At 46.3% G+C, this 18846-nt stretch overlaps 1 protein-coding gene across 2 annotated transcripts in view; it reads right to left on the bottom strand.

The window, feature by feature from the left end:
- The window catches only part of PPP2R3A (protein phosphatase 2 regulatory subunit B''alpha), a 121112-nt gene that overhangs the window by 9179 nt on the left and 93087 nt on the right, over window positions 1–18846 (bottom strand). For both annotated transcript variants that reach the window (XM_065410883.1, XM_065410882.1), the window contains exons 8-12: window positions 15889–15937; window positions 15140–15229; window positions 12501–12676; window positions 6436–6554; window positions 2382–2488 (exon numbers count right to left, since the gene is read on the bottom strand). In XM_065410883.1, coding sequence (XP_065266955.1) covers window positions 2382–2488; window positions 6436–6554; window positions 12501–12676; window positions 15140–15229; window positions 15889–15937 — 541 coding nt within the window. The remainder of the gene's footprint in view (window positions 1–2381; window positions 2489–6435; window positions 6555–12500; window positions 12677–15139; window positions 15230–15888; window positions 15938–18846) is intronic.

Genomic DNA, 18846 nt, shown 5'->3' with positions numbered 1-18846 from the left:
CTGGAAGAAAACAAAATAATCACTGATAAAGTTGGCAGATGAGACACAGATAGTGGGAGTGGTAAATAATGAAAAGGACAGGTCACTGATACAGAATGAGCCGTATTACTTGGAAAACTTCTTGGCTATAAGGTTCCATTGTTGAAGGTGATCGCAGTATCCACGAAGTTGATGTGAGTGTGGGAGTGTTCCAGAGAGAGTTTAATGGATGGCAGGTGGTTGTTGAAGTTGTGGTGGGAGTAGTTGTATGAGGGAGTTTAAGCCACGTGTCAAGAGGATGAAAATATCATCAAAGTATCCCAGGTATATAATTGATTTTGTGGTGCATTTGTCCAGAAATACTTCCTCAAGGTGGTCCAGGAAGAGTTAGGCATAATTGGGGAGCCATCCTAGTACCCATGGCTATTCCTCTGGTTTGGACAAAGTGTTTGTTGTTGAGTGTTAAATTGTTATGGATGAGGATGAAATGGATGAGTATACAATGTATTTGGGGTGGATATCTGAGTGTTGTCCATTGTCTTGTAGATATTTGAGGCAGGCAGCTATGCCATCATGGTGAGGGATGTTGGAGTACAGGGAAGTGACATCCATAGTGGGAAGGATGATGTTCTGAAAGAGTTGTTAATGTTGCGGAGTTTCTGGATGAAGTCAGTTGTCTTGGAGGAAGCTGGCCCTGTGTGTGGTGAGTGGTTTGAGGATGATTTCTCTAAGTCCTGATATTCTTTCAGTAAGCGTGCCATGGCCAGATATGATGAGTCTGCCTGGGTTCCCTTGTTTGTATATCTTGGGAAGCATGTAGCAGGTCCCTGGTGTGGGTTCTTTGGGGATGGGGGTGTAGTGTTTCCCTTGAAGTTGTTTGGGGAAGGATTTGATATCCTTACATTTATGGGTGAATTGTGGTGTGAGGTCTTCTGAATTCTTTACAGTAAGTGGTGTCGGAGAGTGGTCAGTTGGCCTCATTAATGTAGTCAGCACAGCTAAGCACTACAATGGCACCCGCTTTGTTTGATCACTATCTGGTGGTTAGGTATCAGGAACTATATAGCTGTCCTCTCAACAGTGGAGAGCTTGTGGTGGATGTGGTGATTAAGGATTTCAGTCAATTTTTTCCCCCAAAGCAATCAATGCAATGATCAAGTGTGAGATTTCATCCACTGTTGGGGTCTTCAGTCATATGGTTCTTTTTTCTTATGACTGACGGTGATAGTTGTGGGGGGTGATGTTATTATTGTGAAAGAGTTCTTTGTCCTCATCCCCAAAGGAAAACTGCACAACACCTTCAAAAGATGAGCCTGGGATCTTAAATTCATAACTTTGCTAGACACTAAAAATCATGGTCTTAATAAAGAGACTAGATTTACGGTTTATTATAACAGTCTGTAAACCCCCCCCCCCACTAACCCCCTTTTTGTCCTATGACTAAAGAGGTGTTAATTGGCTACTTCACCTTGAATGAGTCTCTTACAACAGTGGTTCTCAACCAGGGTTAAGTGGAGGTCTTCCTGGGGGAGGGGAGGGTGTACATCAACTCATCTAGATATTTGCCTAGTTTTACAACAGGCTACATAAAAAGTGAAGTCAGTACAAACTAAAATTTCATACAGTGACTTGTTTGTACTGCTCTATATACGATACACTGAAATGTAAGTACAATATTTATATTCCAATTGATTTATTTTATAATTATATAGTAAAAAGGAGAGAATAAGCAATTTTTCAGTAACAGTGTGCTGTGACACTTTTGTATTTTTATGTCTGATTTTGCAAGCAAGTAATTTGTAAGTGAGGTAAAACTTGGGGGTACGCAAGACAAATCAGACTCCTGAAAGAGATACAGTAGCCTGGAAAGGTTGAGAGCCAATGTCTTATAATATGTGTTAACTACTTATGCTAAACAATCTGTTCCACCTTGTATTTAGCTGTGACACTTGGGAGTACATTTCCCAAACCTGAAGAAGAGCTCTGTGGAAGCTCAAAAGCTTGTCTCTTTCACCTACAGAAGTTGGTCCAATAAAATATATTCTCTCACCCACCCTGTCACTCATCTAGACTGACATTCCACTTTTGACAATCATCCAGCTGGTTTTGATTATGCCCTTTAGATCACAACTGCCATCTTCTACTAATATTTCAAGGTCTCATTTTCTATCTGCCTGGCATTTCTATACTAGCACTGTAATACATATATACTCTTATTCTGAAACAAACAATGAAGATTATTTTTTACCTTCTAGCATTCGCTTTAAGTATCTGCCTGTTGATCTGAAGTAAGCAAATGCTCCCCTTCTCTCCCTCTGTGACCTAGTTTAAGGCAGTTTTTCGATATACAAAATGTGTGGGATTACTGAATGTAAGATAGCTGCGCAAATGTCAACACCTACCCTTCTTGTAACTGCTCATTTCCAGATTCTTCAGCAACAAGAAGCTCATACTCCTCTGCAGCGTATCTGTCCCAGTCTGAGGGCTCCGGTCCATCATTTTCAACATCCTAAACACATCAGAAAAGCACATTAAATAGGAATGTCCTTACTTATCTACAAACTTGTTTTGCAAAAGCTTCTCACCTATCTACAAACACTGCATTTCTGCAACACTTACTGTTGGGGTTTGAAAATGCCTTAAGGAAAACAACTCAATCCAAGTTTAGTCTCTTAATCAAAGAAAAACAGTTTAAATTATGGACTGGTCAAGTTCTTTAAACAAAGCCCCGAGTAAACAAATATGTTTTGTATTAGGCTTTAAATCTCGGACACAGGTGGAATACTTTGCCAACCATCTTGAACAATGACATTCCAAAAATGTCAAGTAAGAATAACTGCAAATCTGAACTGCTCTGGCAGGACATACTGTAAGAGCAAGGGAACTCTGCCTAGTGACTGGTTCTCAGAGCATTCCAGGATTTAGAAAATGTTGACACTCCTTTGCATTGCATCCACAACCAAGCACGCAGCTTTTGCAGAGCTTGGTGCACAGGGGCAATATGCTCAAAGAACTCCTCTCCATGTATGAGTTGGGCCATGCCTTTCACCCTAGCTGAGCTTTTCAAGAAATATACAATGCTGGCCCCAAGTAGCAATGCAGCAGTGGGCCCTAGAAGTAACAAAGTCCTGGGTCACTATGGCACAATTCCTCTCCTTCCTGGGTGTGCACTGCCTTCAGATGTTGTGCGAGGTGCTGTGCAAACACACAGCAAGAGACAATACAGATGGGAAGGAATTTAGACTGTCTTACTGATAAGGACGTGCCCAAAACAAACCCTTGCATTAGATTAGAAGAAGGACCAGTTCTATCATAGTTAAGATTAGGAAGTCCTTTCTGTTTAAAGGACATCTCTAAGTGAACTAAACTCTGCACAGCTACTTGGCTTGCCTTGATAATTGGTGTACACCTAGGGTGTGTGTGATGGAGTTATTACTAGGACTGTCAAACGATTAAAAAAAATAGTTGCGAATAATTACAGTTTTAATCACACTGTTACACAATAATAGAATACCAATTTAAATGTATTTATAAATATTTTTGGATGTTTTCTACATTACAACACAGAATACAACACGTACAGTGCTCACTTTTGTCAAGGCTTCTTCCCCACTCTGAACTTTAGGGTACAGATGTGGGGGCCTGCATGAAAACTTCTAAGCTTAACTACCAGCTTAGATCTGGTCCGCTGCCACCACTCCCAATAGGCTAACTCCCTTCCCTGGGTAGCCTTGAGAGACTCTTCCACCAACTCCCTGGTGAACACAGATCCAACCCCCTTGGATCTTAAAACAAGGAGAAATTAACCATCCCCCTCCTTTCTCCCACCAACTCCTGATGGATCCAGATCCAATCCCCTTGGATCTAAAAACAAGGAAAAATCAATCAGGTTATTAAAAAAGGCTTTTAATTAAAGAAAAAGGTCAAAATCATCTCTGTAAAATCAGGTTGAAAAATAACTTTACAGGGTAATCAAACTTAAAGAGCCCAGAGGAACCCCCTCTAGCCTTAGGTTCAAAGTTACAGCAAATAGAGGTAAACATCCTAGCAAAAGGTACATTTACAAGTTGAGAAAACAAAGATAAAACTAACACGCCTTGCCTGGCTGTACTTACAAGTTTGAAATATGAGAGACTTGTTCAGAAAGATTTGGAGAGCATGGATTGATGTCTGGTCCCTCTTAGTCCCAAGAGCGAACTCCCCCCAAAACAAAGAGCACAAACAAAAGCCTTCCCCCCACCAAGATTTGAAAGTATCTTGTCCCCTTATTGGTCCTTTGGGTCAGGTGTCAGCCAGGTTACCTGAGCTTCTTAACCCTTTACAGGTAAAAGGATTTTGGAGTCTCTGGCCAGGAGGGATGTTACCCTTCCCTTTATAGTTATGACAACTTTATATTTGTTATTACAAATATTTGCATTGTAAAAAAGCAAGCTAAAGAAATAGTATTTTTCAGTTCACCTCATACAAGTACTGTAGTGCAATCTCTTTATGGTGAAAGTGCAACTTACAAATGTAGAATTAATATTTTTGTTACATAACTACACTCAAAAAGAAAACAATGTAAAACTTTAGAGCCTACAAGTCCACTCAGTCCTACTTCTTGTTCAGCCAATCGCTAAGACAAACAAGTTTGTTTATATTTATGGGAGGTAATGCTGCCTGCTTCTTATTTACAATGTCACCTGAAAATGAGAGTAGGTGTTCACATGGCACTGTTGTACTATAAAGTGAGTCCTGTACACTTAGTATTCTGTTGTTGTAATTGAAATCAGTATATTTGAAAATGTAGAAAAACATCCAAAAACATTTATAATTTAAAGTGGTATTCTATTATTAACAGTGCAATTAAAACTGACTAATCAGGATTATTTTTAAAATCTAGTTACTTAGTTTTACGTTATTCACTTGAGTTAATGGCGATTAATTGACAAACCTAGTTGGATCCAAATTTGGGGTTATTTGACCAATGGGTACTGAAAGACAAGACTCCCTCCTATCTCTCCTCCAAAAACATTTTTTATTAAGGTTGACAATTTCTACTAATGATTTACACCAAGACACTGTAAACTGAAACCCAACCCGTGGCAGAAATCTGAAAATGAACTGTGTAGGCTTGTTGCTACAAGCTGCCTGTCAAAGGGTTGTTTTTTTTAAGTTAGGGGAAATGTAAGCTGAGTACAGCAGAAAATTCAGAAGGTGCTGATACTGAGCATTCAAGTGGACAGCGGAGACAATGAATGCAGTGAGGGGCAGGGCTACCTGCTTGCCTGTCAGTCCAGCAAACCAACTCTCTGCCAGCAATGGGCAGGGCAAACACTTGGAATTTGGCCCTTATACCCAAACCCTGTACATCAGTGGTCTCCAACCTTTTTATGCTCAAGATCACTTTTTGAATTTAAGGGCAACCCAGGATCTACTCTGCCCCTTCCCCAAAGCCCTGCCCCACTCATTCCATTCTCCTCTCTCTCCGTTGCTCACTCTCCCCAACCCTCACTCACTTTCATCGGGCTGGGGCAGGAAGTTGTGAGGGGTGCAAGCTCTGGGAGGGTGTTTGGGTGTAGGAGGGGGATCAGCTGGGGCCCAGGGGGTTGGGGTGCAGGAGGATGTATGGGGTGCTGGCTCTGGGAGGGGAGGTCAGGGCTGGGGCAGGGCCTTGGGGTGCTGGCTCTGGAAGGGGGCTCAGGGCTGGGGGTGTGGCCTCCTGCTGGGCAGTACTTACCACAGGCGGTGCAGTGAGGTTAAGGCAGGCCCCCTGCCTGCCCCGGCCCCACGCCGCTCCCGGAAGGGGCCAACGCACCTCTGCGGCCCCTGGAAGGGGGGCACATGGCTCTGCGTACTGCCCCTTTCTCAGGCACCACCCACACAGCTCCCATTCACCACAGGTCCCCACCAATGGGAGCTGTGGGGGTGGTGCTTGCAGGCAGAAGCAGCATGCGGAGACCCCTGCCTGCCCCCCGGGGCTGTGCTGGCTGCTTCTGGGAGCAGCGTGGGGCTGTGGCAGGGAGCCTGCCTTAGCAGCAGCCCCACTACACCACCGGAGATCGCAATTGACTGGGAGCCCCAGGCTCAACAAGTTGATTGCAATCGACAGGATGGTAACCACTGCTGTACATGAATGAGCTACATTTTGTTTCTGTTGCCAGAGAATGGGTGTGGTGGATGGAGTGCCCATCAAAAAGATGCATTGGACAAGACCAAGAAGTCTGTCTTCAAGGCCGTAGAGAAGCAGTTCCCAGCCTACTGCTTAGGGGATACACTGCCGGATGGGAATGGGAATTGGTGTGGCCAGCCGCTGGACACTATTATGTTCATGCCCATACAGCACCTGTTTCCTACAGCACGCTGTTTTCGTTCCAGCCTCTTTCCATATCTGCTGCTTTTCTCTACAACAAGCCAAACTTCACTGTCCCTAAAAATAGTTTTGGGGCAGCAATGTTTGGAGACCTTGCTTTATACCTTCTGTATTGCAAACGGATCCCGCTGTTCATTGTCCAGGTACTTTTCTAAGTTAAAGAAGGTGTTGTAGAATACATGAGCCATTCTGCATCTCTTCAGGTCTCGCAGCATCACCCTTCCTGCAGAAAGAGCACAAGTTATTTTAGTAGCACGTTCTTAATTAGTGAGTGATACGACCTGTCGGGGTCATCCCCCCCACTCTGAACTCTGGGGTTCAGATGTGGGGACCTGCATGAAAGACCCCCTTGTCTTATATTCTACCAGCTTAGGTTAAAACTTTCCCAAGGCACAAATTCCTTCCCTTGTCCTCTGACAGTATTGCTGCCACCATCAAGTGATTTACACAAAAATTCAGGGAAGGATCACTTGAAATCCCTTCACCCCCTTTCCTGGGGAGGCTTGTGAATAATATACCAACCAGTTGCCTCAGCAATGTGAGAACAGCCCAGACCCTTTGTCTTCAGGACACTGAAATTAATCAGGTTCTTAAAAGAAGAACTTTTAAGTAAAAAAAATAAGAATCACACCTGCAAAATCAGGATGGAAGGTAACTTTACAGGGTAATAACAAGATTTAAAACACAGAGGATTCCCCTCTGGGCTCAGCTTCACAGTTACAAAAACAGGAATAAAACTACCTCTGTAGCATAGGAACATTCACAAGCCCAAACAAAAGATAACCTAATGCATTTCCTTGTCCTACTTACAATTCCTGTGGTTTTAGATGGCTTATTCCAGGTATATTTTCAGGAGATATTGTACTTGCTTGGCTTCTCCCTCCGGAGAGGGAACAACAAAAGAGAACAATAAAAAATCCTCCCACCCCAATTTGAAAGTATCTTCTTTTGTCATTGGTCCTTCTGGTCAGGTGCCAACTAGATTATTTGAACTGCTTAACCCCTTACAGGTAAGGCAATCCAGTACAGCTGCCTAGGAGGGATTTTATGCTACTGCATACATAAAGGTTGCTACCCTTCCCCCTATATTCATGACAGGACCCATTTAGCACAGGTCTTTTCTAATTTAGGATAATACCACTAGCGTGTGTTGTTTTTTCAGGCTGCCAATGCCCATTTATTAGACAAGCAAATCGATCTGTGTCTAGCGTTGACCAAGGACGAGGAGGCATCTCATATGGCTTCCGTGGTTGTTTTGCATTCTGCTTCCTATATGCAGATTTCACACAGCATTCATGCCTGTCTAAAAGAGCACATCTTGGACTGTGTTCTTACGTTACTCAAGACCCAGACAGGTGCTATGTAATAAATAGCACTATAATCCCCATATTGCATGACACACTGGCCCTTGTAGAGCATGCCAGCATGTGCAGCAACTTCATTTCATTGGTCCTAATATGGTTTTATGATTAGAGGTATCTGGGTTCTTCCAGTAGAATTATTGACTCAGGCTGTAGTAAGATTGGGCTATTTTTGTGTTTCCTGTGGGAGCTTATCAGATAGCGTCAGTAATGGGTAGTACTTGAGTCATATTTATTGACAGGCTATTGCTGTAAACAGGCCTGTATTTCCCATTTACTGATTTTTTGCAATTCCAGGATAATTGGCTGAAGTCCAGATGGTGTTTTGCAGTCTGTTTTTTGTGCTAGGGCTTCCTACAGGTTCCACTTTGACCAATTTTTGCTCATACATATACTCATGAAACTCATCCCAACCAAAAACAATGGCCAGCATTGCTTTTTCAATCTGAGCACAGTTCTGTTGTGTTTTAGTCAGTGCTTTAGAAACACGTGTTGCTGGGCGATCATCTTGCAGAAGGACATTATCCAGTCCCCTCAATGTATGTGGCTTCTGCCCTGCTGTTTGGTGTAAGGTTCTTTTCTTTGGCATGGTCCAAAACGTTACACATTGTTCCTCTCATTGTGTTGATTAAAATCAGGCAATCATCATGGTTACCTCAGCCAGATCGCTCCATTGCAGGACAAGCCGCTGAGGGAAATCTGAACAGAAGCTACTTCAACTGTAAAGGTGATTTGAAGGTGCAGTTTTGCAGTGAACCTTCCAATACCGGCTATACTTTGATCCCCATCTTAACCTACAACGGACCTTTTTAATTCACCCTCCCTCCTCCCCCCGGTTAAGCAAGACTGAATCTAAATAATATTTGAAATATATATTACAACCACCAGGTAATCCATCATTTAATTGGATGTGTGTGTGGGGGGGGGGGGGGGGGGATTCGCCATCACTTGAAAACTTTAAATGAAGATTAAATGTCTCTTTCTAAAAGAGAGAGCATCCAGCTGAGCTAGAGTCCAGGGGCCTGGTGACATGCCATAGCCCATGCAATGCAGGAGGTCCGATTTGACGGTCATAATGTTCCCTTCAAGCCGTAAAACCTATGAACTCAAGAATTTACACCAGGTCTTGGATTGTAGTGCTGTGCCTAAACTTTCTCTTGGGGGTGTGTTTTTGCTTGTCACCCAGGCCTACAGTAGCACAAGTCATCCATAAGGTCAGCAAAAGCAAGTTAACCCATTTGCTAATGGGTTAATAGAGACGGGTAAGGAGCTAGTGAAGGCCAGTTCACCACCTACAGGGCTTACCAAATGGGTTAAACTGCTTCTGTTGATCTCATGGTTGACTTTTCCACCCCTCCCAGAGAGGTTTTGCACAAAGGCAATTTGTGAGACATTTTAGCTAGGCTAAGGAAAAGGAGAGGTTACTCACCTCATACAGTAACTGGAATTGTTTGAGATGTTTTTGTCCCTATAGGTGCTCCATATTAGGTGGCTGCGCACCGGTTTGCCTTTGATTGGAAACTTTTCTTAAGCTGTGTCTGCAGGTCCAGACCAAAGGTCTATAGGGTGGGGCAGACCTGCTGCCAGTCAAGTTCCTTCTCAACGACATACAAAGTACTCTGAGGTGGAGGGGAAAGAAGGCGGGTAGTGGAGTACCCAGAGAAGGACAAATCTTGAAGAACTCCAGTTACTGTACAAAGTTAGTTACCTCCCTTTCTTTGTGTTTTTGTCCCTGTGGGGGCTCCACGTTAGGTGACTCCCAAGCAGTACCTTGATTACGGAGAAGGGTGCTGCGGAGATGAGTTCAGAGAACAGCCTCACCTAAGGCTGTATTTTAGCTGGAGATATGAATAACATGAAAAAGTGTGCACAGATGACCAAGTGGCAGCTTTGCAAATGTCTATAATGGGTATGTTTTTAAGCAGTGCTACTGAAATGGATTTAGCTCTGGTGGAATGGGCCAGCGCCCTAGGATGAGAGTGCATTCCAGAAGCCTTGTAACATGCTAAGCTGCATCCTGAGACCCATTTTAGATAGTCTGTGTGTATGGAGAGAGAAAATCCCTTCATTCTCTTGTCTGTCCCTCAGAGATGGGGGCTTGAAATTGGTCCTTCTGGTCCTGTGGCAGATAGTCAATAAATTGTGCAAATTTGGTGTAATTGGTGTAATAGTACTTTGCCAACAAGGAGTGATAGTTGGTGACACTGAACTGTACCACAGCCAAGAAATAGCTCTTGCTTCCAAGAAGATCAATGCACTTGAGCTCTTTATCATGAGGAGCTGATTTTGCCTGGTGGTGTCTGCTCCTTTCATTGACCACACGTCGACCACAGGAAATGGGTGGTAGGGTGAGAAGAAAGGATATTCAGAGCCCTTGGCTGGAACATAGTATTTTTTGTCAGCCCTCTTGCACTTGGGTGGGATGGTGACAGGTGTCGCCAGGCCATAAATCTGGCAGGCAAGAGGATGTCATGAATAGGCAGCACTAGTTTACCTTGAGATGTGGTGTGGAGGATATCCGCCAGAGTGTGTTAGGACTCTTGTATCTCTTTCAGGGCAATCTGTAGAGTCTTGGCCACCCTCTTCATCAGGTCCTGGAACAATCTAAAATAATCCGCATGGGATGGTGGAGGGGGCATAACTGCTTCATACAGAGATGATGAGGATTATTTGTTGGAAGGAGGTGCTTCCTCCTCTGCTCTTAGCTACTGGTCCTCCTCAAAGTCTCCTTGAGGATGTTTGGGATGCTCCATAGTGAAGGGGCTCCCTGGGTACTGAAGGCTGCTTCTGCTGATGGGCCCTTGTATGTAAGGGTACGCTGTAGAACCAGGGAGGGCCCCAGGATTCCAGAAAACTCATTGTGGTCAGGGTATGGAAAGGGAGCGGGACTCCAAGCATGCTCCTGCGAAGGTTGGCGGGGCTAGTTTCCAGACCATCATCACCAGGATACAGGGAGGGAGACTGGAAAGAGAAGGTGGCTGAATCTTGGATGGAGATGTCATATTCTGAAGATGTAACAACCCCTGTGTCCAATAGACAGGCTAGTGATGTCAGTACCAGCATCCGAGTAGGTGCTGGTATCCGAGTCAGGACCAGTGGCTGAGCTTTTGTGGGAGGATGCACTAATACTGACTGGTAGGTTGTACAGGCGGATAGATCAATACCGACAGTGACATCCTCCCCATACCTCTTAGTAGAGGGGATTCATGCTCCTCTGTCACACAGAGGTCTTTGTGAGATGAAAGAGGATGGAACCGGTGATCCAGGGCAGTAGTCCTTGAGGTAAGGTGAGTCAATTGGTACCAGAGACCACATGGATATGTGGTCCACATGCTCCTTATGGCTATTTGCCTCAGAGGATGCCAAAGTTGGGGCCAGTGCTTTCTTTGAGGAGTCCCCGTGTTCGGAGGGCTCTGAAGATACAGAAGCCAGAGCTGGGTGGGGTTGCTTGCCAAGAGACTTCTCGGTATGTGGAGTGCTTGGTAGACCTTTCTGATGGAGCCAGAAGAAGCAGAAGCCTCAGCAGTACCTGGAGAGGGATGTGAGGTCTCCTTAGTCCCTGGACTCTGGGGTGAATTTCCCTGTGCTTAGACTGGTTATCGGGAAACTGAGATCTCTTCTGCTTAGAATGTTTGGAGGCTTCAGAAGTTGTCCCTTGGGTTTTGCTTGCTGGAACTGAAGTTGTCTCTGGAACACTGAGAGGCTGAGGCCTATGTATGGGGGGAATCAGATCCCATGGTCTCAGGGAACACTCCATAAGGAGCAGCTTATGTCTGTCCTCCTTCAGCTTCTTTGATCTGCTCTGGAATCTGGAGCAAACCGTACAGTTTGATGGGACATGGAACACTCTGAGGCAGTAGAGGCAGCTGGAATGCTCGTTGCAGAGGGGGAAAGACCTGTGGAAGGTCTGGAAGGGTTTGAAGCCCAGAGTTTTGGGCACAACCTGCAGAAGGGAGGCTATGGGCAAAAAGGCCGAGGGTAGCAATGGCCCTTCCACTGCCAATGAAGAAAAGGATGGGGTAGAGCCCCAGGCAGTGCCATGTCTGAGTGGTGACAGAGTGGGACTGTGCAGGCAGTGTGCACCACCTGCAGAGCTCATAGCTCAGCTCTGCACAGGCCCTTTGTGTGGGTGAGGATAGTGCCAGAACCACCTGTGTGTGTGGGGGGGTGGCATTGGTGCTGCCTAGTAGCCAAGAATGGCTCCACAGGTGCCCTGCAGCCTGGCTGGGGCAATCCCCCTCTCTGTAGAGCCAGGCGCACAGGCCCTGTCCAGAACCTGGCCTTACGGAGCTTTAGACACTCAACCACCAGGCCTGACTCATTTGGTACAGAGCTTATGAAATGTCAGCATTGCCTTTCTGCCACTCCTACCTAATGGACTATTTCATTGTGGGGTTAATGGGCTGTCATACTTCTCTCAGCAGTGTCAGAGGAGAATTTCTGTTGGTTTTTTTTCTCTCTCTATTATGTGTTTGCCCTAATCTATGATACATGGCATGGCATGGCATGACATGAGCAGGCTGTAGCCCATCTCCTCCTTGTTATAAATCAGAAATTAAAAAGGTAGCCCTGTTAATCTAGCAAGAGTTAGTCACCATAAACCCCTTACTCCTTGGGGCTTGATTGTTACCGCTTGTGCAGGGATGTGCAAGCAACCTTCTCCTCCCCCATGTCCAACCACTTAGCACGGACATGGGCCACGTAGGCGTAGTGGGGAGCGAACCCAAATGAGCTCTTAAAATAAAAACAGAGTGAGCATAGGCCTCACTAAACACCTCCAACAGGCTGGGGTTTACAGCAGCTCTTACCATCACCGTCTGGCTTCACCAGGTCGAGCATTTGGCACAGTAAGTCATGGAATGGCAATGGCTCGATGCCCATCGCTTCCATCCTCTCACACTGTTCCTCATAAAAATACTCCAGTTCATACATAGACAGCACGCCGTCTCCGTCCAAATCCAGGCAGCGGAACCAGTATTCGATACTAAGGAAGAAGAAGAGAATTAGTCTTTTCACGTTGGCAGCATTGCAGAAACCAGCAATATTATCTTAGCCACCAGAGATCGGCGCAGTGCAAGGTCCTCTGTCCTGTACCACATTCACCATGAATTGCAAAGTAAAAGCAGAGTCTGACAATACCCTCAATTACTCAGGGGTAGGCATTTCCCTATTCTTCAACTGGCCTTCAGTGCTGATGATGGGGAGGGGGCTGGAGCAGCTTCTAGGGGTTTGGGCAGCGCTAACCAAGCACCAGTTAAAGTAACCTCTCTGTATAAGTCAGCTAGAGGCAGATCCTGCTGCTTCTGCCCTGAGCACTACAGGGGTCAGTTTACTCAGTAGGTTTGGTGTCTGCACAATGGAGGGGAAGCACAGTGACTGGTATTAATGAATGTACTTGGGCCTATGTTTCCCAGCAAAGGCCCAGTATTCTGTGTTTGCTGTGTCCTGGGGTATGGGCACTGCTCCCTAGTCAAAGGTGGGGTTGTCCAAACAGGCTAATTGCCTGCGGTGATCCCTACACTTGGGCTATTGACTATCTCTGGAAAACCCCTGGCAGGAGCTAAAGCAGGCCTGGAATGTTTAAAATAGTTCTCTGTGCTCTTTTATGCAAAAGGCAAAGCTCTCAAATAACTGCTGTGGCTTTAGCTACAGACAGGCCAGGGGCAGGACTGATGGGACTCCAGTTTTTACTCCCCCTCTCCAGTCACTGTCCTAAACAATTCAGTGATTCTGTGTGAGTGGCAGGCCACTGGAGAGGGGAATGCAAGGATAGGCTTTGTAGTATTCTTCCACACCTGCTAGTTCACACATCTGCCAAGTGCATGGAATCAGTGGACCACTGGATTGCAATTTTTGTCATGTTCCCCCCAGCCATTCACCACAATATGTAATCCCAGTTCTGAAAGGCATGTCCCATACCCTCATTGTTTCTATAACTGAGTCAGTACTAGGCAAGTATCTGGCAGGAGGGCAGTGGAGTGGTGGCAGTCAGGGGAACTTTTCTGTTCTAGCAGCATCCTACTGAGTCTCCCTCTTTTTTACCACCTCCTTCCCACTCACCCAAGTCACTGACCTATACTAACAGTGTACAAATCACTGCAGGAAACACCTCTCTGATAAGCAGCATCCCTAAAAAATCAACACACATCAGAACCCCAAAAGTCAGGGACCTCTGCTCAGGGAAAATCACTGAGACAGCAACACATGTTCCTTAGATTAGTGCAGCTCTTTAACACCACATTGACAACGTTTGTATAACACTCTGGGATGGAGCTATGCCCCATTCTCGGTCTGTGCTTTCCTGCCACCTCCTCTTCCCCAGGGTGTGGCAAGAACAGGAGTGGCACTCAATCCTGCGAAAGAGGCACATGCATTATTGGACAAGGGTGTCTGGAACGCACTGGTTGCCAAAGCCCTCAAGCTCACTCACTTCACAGCCAGAGGGATGGATTGTGGTTGGCAGCCCTCCTGCCAGGCACTGCTGCCACCAGCTGGATGCTGACCTGGCGGCAGAAGAAAGCTGGCATCCACCGCAAGCTGTGATCATATCCTTATATGATATTAGGAGAGAGCTCAAGTGAGAGGAGCTTTTCTGGGGTGATATAGGCATGTAGGGGCTGGACAGTCATGTGGGGAAGCAAAATGGTTTGCTGGTGCCCAGGTCCTCCACCCCGTCCTGCGCAGCAGCCTCCATGCCAGAGAGAGCTCTGCCTGCCTCCCTGCAACTTGGGAGCTCCATGATGGCTGGAGGCCCCATGCCGGCTGGCAGCGTTTGCACATAGTCCTCCATGCAGGCAAGGTGAGGAAGGGCCCTGCTGAGGAAGGTGAAACAGGAGGCACTGAATTTGGCAGCTGGGGGTGAAGCTACAGCCACTTCAGCCTAAACCTTGCTGGGGGGGGGGGGGGGGGGGAGGGGCGCCTTCAGTAGGCAGTTGGGAGCATCCACTGCTGTTATGGCTCAGGTAGTGGCCTTCCCTTACCCTTGGAGGGGTGCTGGGACATGGGGCAGCCAGGGGCCCTGTCCTCTGGCCAGGCATAAGTCGTGCTGAGGCCAGCAGCAGGGCCTGCCTGCTGGTGGTGATGATGGCATGGAGCAAACAAATGAAAGCTTCTCTCACCTCCTCAGCCCTGCTCCCTGCATGTATCCTTAGGCAAACATGGGGCAAGGGACAGAGTGGGATGTGGTAGGAAGTTTTGTGACCACCGATAAAATCCAGGGGCAAGAGAAAAGGTCACTTTAAAAGTAAAAAGTCTGTTTTTACCCAGTTTTCCACTGGCAAAGGCAAGTTATCTGTGCAGGGTGATCCAGCAAGTCAATGCCTTACCTCCCACCGCAAGCCAGGCTCATCCTGGTTCACAGCCTTTGCACTAACGAGAAGGTCCCAGTCTCCTGTAATCCCATGAGCTTTCTGCATGTGTCTCTCCACACCCTTCCTAGAAGTCCTACCTTGTGGGGCTCCTTTTGTCTTCTTCAGCAATGAGGAGCCACACGAAATCTGCATAGCTCAGCTGTCCCTCTTTCTGCGCTTCATTGCCTCTGAAAGACCCAAAGCACCTTCTAAATTATAACATGAACACACAGCCAAAAGCACAGTCAAAACACCCTCTGGGGAGCGAGTTGGGAATTTTCATACACCTGGAAAACACTCATGCTTGTTCTTTTAGGCCAGTAGGAGTGTGTTAGTATTGGTCGGCCCCTCCCATACCTGAACTTGCTTAGGGGGGAGAAGTGCTCCTGAGAGCAGATACTGCATTCGCAGTCCTACTGTCACTGCAAAGACGAAGTTGATTTTGAAGTACTTCCCCCTAAAACATTTAGGAGATTTTATTTTAAAGGAGCTTTTGTAATTGTGCTCTCCAGCTGCCTGACACTGACACTCTTGTAGGACTAGGAGACACACACATACATGAAGTGTACGCACCTGTCCCCTCTCCTGTGGCCCACAGCGATGCGTTTGGGAACTGTGCTAATTTGACAGGGTTTTATTTATTTTTAAAATCACCCACCGGTCCCTCTCTTCCTTTTCAGACTGGCACTATCCTGTGACAGAAACGCTAGCACCTTGCCCTCTCAATGGGATGGGGAATGTATCAGAGTACCTTGCATTTCTACCTAAGGCTGACAGGATTCCTGTTCTAGTTTTTGCTTCCTTCCATTTCTCCATTTAATTCTCCAGCCAGGGTGCTATACCTTACCTCACCACTGCTCCACTGAATATCCTCTCAATAATCCTGGTTGATAAAGCTGGAAATGAAGAAAATGAAGCATCAATACATAGGCTCTGTTAGCCTCATGGGCTATCAGAGCCCTGTGTGTGTGGTCAATCTGTATGAAGTCATTATCCCACAGCTAAAAGGACGGGCAACGAACACAGCCTGCATGGCCATTTTAGTACAGCCCAAACTTTAATAGCCTTGCAAACAGTAGCAATTAACCATCCAAGTCTCTCTCACTCTCTGTCACTTCCTGTGCCTAGCCTGGCAACAAAACTACTGTCCCCTAGAATGTGGCAGCTCCAGATTATCCAGCTATAAGCCCTTGGACACATGCCCTATTAGTGCTATTAGCGCTACTGGGACTTGTGCCAGAGTGGGGTGAGCACTTGTGGCATGAGGGCATGAAGGCTAGCTCAGCATGTTTAGCTCAACAAAAGAAACTCAGCGTCTTTACCTCTATGGTGAAACATTGAAACCCTACACCCCCATAACAAGAGCTGGGTGAATACTGCTGTTTTTGGTTTGCTGGCAATGCTGAATAATTGGAAAAATATTTCATTTTGGGTGGAAATTTTCAGTGAATCAAAAAGTCTGAGCTGGGTCAAAACACACTATGCAGTTGAGCCATTTCTAAAAACACGTCTATTTTTGTCAGTTCAATGAACCAATTCAGTGAACTCGACATAAATTTGCAAAAAGGGTTGGGTCACCCGAAACTACATTTTTTCTTTCAGCAAATTCATTATTTGCTGAAAAAAAGGTCACCGAGCTGCACGCACAGCCCTGCCAGGGATTGTCTCTCTCTCCCCACCGTCCTCCCACAATTTAACAGTAGTGGCTGTCAGGATTTACCAGGTTACTGTGATTATTTTTTACAACACGCAGGCCTGGTCTACATTGGAGGGGGTGGAATCGATCTAAGTTATGTAACATCAGCTACGTGAATAACGTAGCTGAAGTCAACGTACTTAGATCTACTTCTACGGCTGACACTCTCCCGTCGACTCCCGCTCTCCCGTCTGTTCCTCTCACCCTGGTGGAGTACCGGAGTTGACGGGAGAGCACTCGGCGGTCGATTTATTGCATCTAGACTAGACGCGATAAATCAACCCCCGCTGGATCAATTGCTGTCCGTCAATCCAGCGGGTAATGTAGACAAGCCGTTACTGCAGAACACTTTCTAGCACATAGTGAAGTACTTGCCTAAATAACTGGCCCTCACCTACAGCTCTCACAGTATGCCAGCACAGTCCATTTGGGGCGGCAGTATCCTTTATTCACGCAGGGTGGCTTCACCCCATGCAGAAGACGGCTGAAGGACTAGCACTACTTAGGCAGCCTGAGTTCAACAGCTGCTCTTGGCTAGTGCCATAAGGTGGCAGGGCCCAAAAAGCAGGCCGGTTGCAGAGAGGAGTGCAGGCTACAGCCTATGGGCAGCCGGTATAAGTGCTTTGGGGAGGCTAAGAAATGCTGGATGTGGCGTACCTCCCTTTGGAGGCACGCTGGCCCACTGCCTTTGGCGCGTCACCCCCGCACCCGCTCCACCTCTTCCCTTGAGGCCTCCTTGCCTGCCGCTTGCTCCTATCTGCCCTCTCCCCCCCAGTCACTCACCTTTATGGCAGGAGGAGGCAGAATGGAGTGAGAGGTGAGGGGAGCTTGGGAGAGGGGTGGAGAGATGGGAGTGGCAGGCAGGGGGGCCTCAGGGGAAGAAGCAAAGTGGGGACAGAAAGAGGCAGAGTGGGCGGGGGGCAAAGCCTCGGTAAGTGGAGAGGCCGAGCAGGGCCTCTGGGGAAGCAGGGGTGGAGTGTGGATGGGGCCTCGCGGGGAGGAGGCTGAGCTGGGGTGGGGCCTTGGGGTGGAGCAGGGGGCAGGGGCCATGGTCCAGGCACTGGTGCCCCCTGCCCCACAAATCTAGAAAGCTTCCAGCACTTGCGCCCAGCCTCTCCAAACACATATATATAGTGTAATTAGATTTTCAGAAAGTCTTTGACAAGGTCCCTCCCTAAGGTTCTTAAGCAAAGTATGCTATCATGGGCTAAGAGGGAAGGTCCTCTCATGGATCAGTAACTGATTAAAAGATAGGAAACAAAGGGTAGGAATAAATGGTCAGTTTTCAGAATGGAAAGAGGTAAATAGTGGTGTCCCCCAGGGTATACTGGGTTCAGTCCTATTCAACATATTCATATATGATCTGGGAAAAGGGGTAAACAGTGAGGTGGCAAAATTTGCAGATGATACAAAACTACTCAAGATAGTTAAGTCCCAAGCAGACTGTGAAGACCTACAAAAGGATCTCACAAAACTGGGTGACTGGGCAACAAAATGGCAGATGAAATTCAATGTTGATAAATGCAAAATAATGCACATTGGAAAACATAATCCCAACGATACATATAAAATGATGTGGCCTAAATTAGCTGTTACCACTCAAGAAAGAGATCTTGGAGTCATTGTGGATTCTCTGAAAACATCCACTCAACATGCAGCTGCAGTCAAAAAAACAAACAAAATGTTGGGAATCATTAAGAAAGGGATAGGTAATGAACAGAAAATATCATATTGCCTCTATATAAATCCATGGTATGCCCACATCTTGGATACTGCGTGTAGATGTGGTTGCCCCATCTCAAAAAAGATATATTGGAAAAGGTTCTGAAAAGGGCAACAAAAATGATTAGGTAAGACTGGGACTTTTCAGCTTGGAAAAGAGATGACTAACGGGAGATATGATAGAGGTCTATAAAAGAATGACTGGTGTGGAGAAAGTAAATAAGAAAGTGTTATTTACTCCTTCTCATAACACAAGAACTAGGGGTCACTAAATGAAATTAATAGGCAGCGGGTTTAAAACAAACAAAAGAAAGTATTTTTTCACGTAACACACAGTCAACTTGTGGAACTCCTTGCCAGAGGATGTTGTGAAGGCCAAGACTATAA

Source organism: Emys orbicularis, chromosome 9, assembly GCF_028017835.1.
Source record: "Emys orbicularis isolate rEmyOrb1 chromosome 9, rEmyOrb1.hap1, whole genome shotgun sequence".
Classification (NCBI taxonomy): domain Eukaryota; kingdom Metazoa; phylum Chordata; order Testudines; family Emydidae; genus Emys; species Emys orbicularis.
This window is presented reverse-complemented; position numbering and strand designations above follow the sequence as displayed.